We start from the raw sequence: 5,871 nt of genomic DNA, 5'->3' as shown, positions 1-5,871 counted from the left end.
TATGTGACTAGGATTTTGGTTATGTTAACTATAAGTTAGAGCGACCAAAAGATGATCGGAAAAAAATAAATATTTGTAATTATTGGGAATATTAAGATTTTCATCAAAATTTTTGTTGCAATTGATGCAAATAACTAGTGAAAATGTTTATCTAATAAATGATTGACCATGTAAAGCACTGGACTGATTTGGACAAAATATGGTGTTCATTATATATCATTTTGGATAAACCTCAGGGAAAGCAAATATAATTTCGATAAACTTTAGGAGAGGTTACAAAAGGGTATTTTGGAGCTTTTAGACATATATTTTCCGGCTAATTACTCAGAATATTGACGAAAAAAAAAAGAAAAATTGGACATCTAGTGGTCTGACAAGGGATGTGTATGCAACTATTGCTGCCGGGTTGACAAAAGGCTATATATATATATATATATATATATATACTCCCTCCGTCCCACTTTGATAGTTTTCGTCTGTCCCAAATTGTAATCCACTTTCCAATTGAAGAATGTAGTTGCATTTTAATTTTCCTAAAATACCCTTATTCAATGTAAGTTGTTATTACTATAAACCTACCCCATTTAATGAGAGTTGATTCTTTTTTTACCATCAATTCAAGTTCCCATAAAGTTGTACTCTAATTAATGTGAGGGTATTTTAGAAAAATAGCTACCTAAATTGATTGTTCCAACAAAATTAACTACTTTTTATTAAACTGTATGAAAAAAGAACCAGAACTATCAAAGTGGGACGGAGGGAGTATATTTTAAAGAGTAAATCTTTCCTACACTGACAGTGTATACATTATCATCGTTGGATTCATGACATGTGTGCAAAAGTTGAATTTCAAATTCAAATTTTGTATAGTTGTCATTCATCTAATGCTGATAGTGTATACACTGTCAGTGTAGGAAAGATTAATCCTATTTTAAAATACTCAGCCCGGCAGCAAATAGAAATAATTTTTTTAAAAAAAAAATCACTGGCTGCCGGGCTGTGTCAGCCCGACAGCAGTGAAATTTTGGTTTAAAGAAATCAATGCCGGGCTGAATAATTAGGATAGCGTATGCTCATATGATGAAGCCCTTTTTTGACTTACAGATACAGACCTTGAGATGAGATGGTGAGTTTTGTAAAGAAACGCAAGGAAGGGGAAGGCATTCCTCTCCCACCGTTTGGCTTGTCCACTTACAAGATGCAAGGCAGTTTGTGGGTCTCAGACAGGAGTGAAATTTATACATTTTCCCGATTTTTTTTTAAAAAATATTGCCTTTTGCTGCCGGGCTGTGCAATAGTTGCAAACACATCCCTTGTCAGACCACTAGATGTTCGATTTTTTTTTTTTTTTTTTATCAATATTCTGAGTAGTTAGCCATATTTTCCTCATACAGGCACTATTTCTAGCGGTGGTTAATGTGAGGGGGGTATTTGATAAACGTTTTGGCATTCTGGGAGTTTGACTGTAATTTGGTCAAATCATTTGGTAATTTGGTCAAATCACAAGGATAGTAAATGTAATTAACTCCAAAAAAAATGGTTAAACCATTAGTTGTCATGGTCCAAGGTCCACGTTCCCAGGACAAAAGGAACGAACAACTTCAACCTCGACTTTGCATAAAATTGATCTTGCAGTTGAGGGTTGACATTAAACATTAATCTCATCAATCCGTGAATAATTATCGTGGCAACTCTGCATTCAAGATTCTTGCGCTACAAGGGGAAGGGCAGATCCAAGGTTTTTTGCTAGTTCTTTGGTCGTCATGTTGAATTCTTTCTCCATCTACAAAACATTTCAACCCTTCATAAATACAGTGATCTGTAAAATTTCAACATTTAAACTGAGCTGTAAAACAATTCTTCATGTCTCACCTCGGCAATGATCGTAACTTCAAGAGCCGAATTTCCGAACGGCGTGACGCTGGTGTTGGTAACGGCAAGATTGAGCTTTTCTACCTTCGAAAGTAATTTTATCAGCAGTCCTGGTTGATGATTTTCACAATGGACTTTTAGCAGAACTTCCTTGTCGCAAACTTTGGCTTCAATTTGAGGGAACACTAGCTGATTATTATTGTTGCACCCCCTTTCATCTGAAGATACATCATCTGCAACCAGAAGTTGTGATTTCTTCACAAGAACCACGGATTCCACGGTTTGCTTTGTGACTTGTTCTTCTAGTGTCTTTACTTTCTCCTGAAGATGTTTCAACTAGTTTATGGCATCTCCAAGAACTGAAGTTTTATCCGTCTGCAAGAAAGATACGAGATCTTGTCTAGGAAAATTCTACCACAATAATAGCAACCAAATTAGTCAAGAAGATTATTACTACTACTGTATTTTTTTTTTTCACTTAAGAGTATTCCAGACTTTCAGTCAACCTAATCCTCTAAGACTATGCAGAACTTTACCCCAAAGATACACAGTGAGATGACACACAAAAGTCGATCATGAGATCTGCCAGTAACTACCAGATTACGGAACCAGTTGGACTACCCACGGGATCTTACTACTAATGTATCTTATGGATCACCTTTTCTTTAAAAAAAAATTCGTTTAATCTACTTTACTTTTTTTCTTTTTTTTTAAACAGGGATGGGATAAGGATTAAAAAACATGGAGGTAGATTTGAATATAAAATCTTTAATTTTTGGGACCGCACTTTAATCACTAGACTAAAATCTCCTCAAAATATCATATGAATCACCTAAATACAATTAGGAAAATATTTAAAACTGGACGTGAAATATCAGATGCTACCTTCTTGAGGCCAGGAAGTATGGAAGAAAGAGACGAGAATAGCTGGCCCAGATGCTTGCGTCGTTTTCTTTCTGCCATTATGTGATCGTACGTTTGGGAAGGCGACCTAGTGGCTAGTACGACCCCCAGTTCTCTTTCCTCTTTTTTGAATTCTTGTGGTCCTATGATCAAATTTTACAAATGAGCCATTGGACGTCAGAACATCACAGACCTTATCCGCGCCAGGGTTCTATGTTCCAAAAGTGAGAAGCATTGGAGAAGAAGAAGGTTGATCAAAACTAGAAAAGTTATAGACGGTTGACCAGCTACAGCCATTTGGGTTTTGCAGTTGGGTTGGTCTTTCAGTTACTATTGGAGGAGCTTCTATGACTGCAGATACACATAATCTGGTAGTGGAATTGTTTGTTGCAATGATAGGGGAGATAGAGGAGTTGCCTTTCGTAGGCAGATCACAGCTATGTAAATCGTCTCCAAATGCACCAAATAAGTCTTCTTCAAAAGGGTTCATGATATCACACTGGTCACTGAGAAAATGGTCCTCCATTTCCTGAAGATACAACCAAAATCGTATAAAGACTTGAAAATCATCAACAGAGGATAAGCAGTAATTCGTTTGTCAGCCACGACTCAAAAGGAAAATTATATATAGATTGATTGAGAAAAAAATAGCATAACTAAAATTTGTTATTCATATTTATACCAGGTTTAAGTTCAAATTTCACAAATCGTGGATGGGATGAAGAGTGACGATATACCCAGGATTAAAGTTCCAAGATAGTATTCGTAGATTCTCATCCAATCTAATTTGATTATGTGAAGTTTGGTTAGTATTGAATTATTCTTGAGAATCTATGAACAGTAACCAAAATTGATTGGATACCACGTTTGGAAAGTATATGACAAATTAATTGGTAAGCATGATATATTCAAAGCAACTTTAGAAAGGACAAATGTTTCTTAGGGTAAACCATGTAGACCCATAAACCACCAACCCCAAAATATAAGTACGGGAGAATTTTGTAGACACTATCATTGTATATAAAATTTAAATTTAAATTAGGTGATATGCATCTATATTTATTATTGTATACACATATATAATATTAAACGTTAGTAATTTTATGTTCTGTCATCCCATGAATCAAATGGACGATGCTAAAGATAACAAGAGTACAAACATAGAACATTTAAGCATGACAAGCAATAACCCAATAGTTATGTTGCTCACCTTCCGACTTGAACTTGGCTTATTCGATCTAAGTGCGTGCTACAAGAACTTTCATTACATAAATTAATTACTTCAGGAAAGAAAAAGTTATTATGCGACAAAATCACAAGGCAATACCATCTTAATATAGTAATGCACTCGCCTCAATATATTTCCACTCTCGGATGCTACTAGATATGTATATAACATACTTTTCTTTCAAATACTAGTAGACTAATCATAAAAACAAATGTTAATGCAACACTGGATAGCAAACATTGGAAGCTATTGTTTACGGTCGGGTAAGAACCGTACGCGCTTATCTAAGTCCATTATCACATGTATCATCCGAAGCTTTGAAATTGTTGTCTCAACTTAATTATGTTCTAATCTCCACAATCTGTTGACATGCATACTCATGTTTGAAAGTGGAATTCTAAATAAGGGCAACAATGCCCATGAAGCCGATGACATGTCATCTCAACATTGAAGCTAACTGATGTTATTATGATGGTTAATATGTCAAACACAGACAAAGGGTAATCACGTTGTTAAACAGGACAGACAAAACAATTTTTTTGAATTATGACATGACAATAATGTTAGCCAGCAAAGTTCTTACCTGTGCAGAGAACCGTGATGATGCTGAATTCTCCATCAAACTATGAGAATCCAGTGAGTGGCAGTTGTTCCGAAAAAGTGTGTACTACAAAATTAAGAGGGAAAAAAGGGTTAATAACGATAATCAAAAAAGTGACAGATCCCAAAATAGGAAGTTCACTGATAAAGTGTCAGAATAAAGGATCTTCTTCTCACCTGAGCTAAGGGCTTCCCCTTGAAAAGCAGGAAGATGTGGCTTCTTATATAGAGTGGAAGGTTACATGCCAATAATTGAGTTCATCTAAATGTTCAAAGCCATGACAATCTACGCATTGATATCAACGCTACAAAATGAGCCTTCTGCACTCTATTCTCATTTTACGAGCTTTCTACAATGGAGTGCAGAAGGCCAAGATCGGGGCGGCAGGCATCACACTCTCGATCATTTAGCAACAGTACGAGTGAGATGGTGACAGATGGTGACCATTTATATAGCTTATTTTGAGTGGAGGGGACTTTCGGAAAACCTTTTACCAGTTGTAGAGAATAATTCAGTGGGAGGTGAGACGGGTGAGAATTCCACCGTTTTGAAAGTAAATGGTTTGGATTCTCTTTTGGATGAACCCCACAAAAGTGATGTAACCTGTTGATGAACAGCGTATGACATCATGAATGTGTATTTACCCTGTTCATGCGTCTATATGCTTCTTGTTTTTGCCTGTCTACCTTTACTTTTTTTTTTTGTCATTCTTTTTTTTTGGTTTTTTTTTTGTTTTACGTTTATTTTGTATAGTGCAAGTGATACTGACAGTCGAATGTTATCGAATGGGCAGACCAAAAATATGTTAGCAAATGACTTGACTTAATCGAGGATAAATTCTTTATTATGCTGATAGATGAATGGACATCTTTGAAAATTCTTCGTGGCGTTCTTAATTTGTGATATAGACTTGAAAGATTTGGGTAGAACAAAGCTAATGCTAAAATTTGTAGGACTCCTCTAGTTATTTGAAAAAATTCTACAATGTTCAGGAAGGGGATAGCTGTGGGAAATTTTGGACAGTACTTCTAACCATTTTCCATTCAGTTTGTGAAAGCTAATATTTTCCAATTTCAAATTTCCCTTCTATTTTGTCTTTACTTCAAATTTTGAAGAAATCAAATAAGAAAAAGTTATTGACAATTGAGTAAATCATTACATAAATAATTACTCCAATTAGGTTTAGAAAAATAATGAAGTAATAGACATATAATTTGGACAATTACACACGTATAACTTAAGTTCTGTACTTAATTTCTCAAGCTTA

At 35.2% G+C, this 5,871-nt stretch overlaps 1 protein-coding gene across 1 annotated transcript; it reads right to left on the bottom strand.

Annotated features, from left to right (window-relative positions):
• Nucleotides 1-1,482: 1,482 nt before the first annotated feature.
• Nucleotides 1,483-5,015, bottom strand: LOC113732872 (transcription factor NAI1). The gene is given in 6 exon segments (XM_072081490.1): nt 1,483-1,783; nt 1,873-2,247; nt 2,758-2,874; nt 2,876-3,304; nt 4,587-4,670; nt 4,781-5,015. Coding segments are annotated over 5 exon segments (1,041 nt in total). The 5' UTR covers nt 4,623-4,670; nt 4,781-5,015; the 3' UTR covers nt 1,483-1,699.
• Nucleotides 5,016-5,871: the final 856 nt, after the last annotated feature.

Source organism: Coffea arabica, chromosome 2e (assembly GCF_036785885.1).
Source record: "Coffea arabica cultivar ET-39 chromosome 2e, Coffea Arabica ET-39 HiFi, whole genome shotgun sequence".
NCBI lineage: Eukaryota > Viridiplantae > Streptophyta > Magnoliopsida > Gentianales > Rubiaceae > Coffea > Coffea arabica.
Note: the sequence above shows the minus strand (reverse complement) of the source record. Positions and strands in the feature narration are given on the sequence as shown.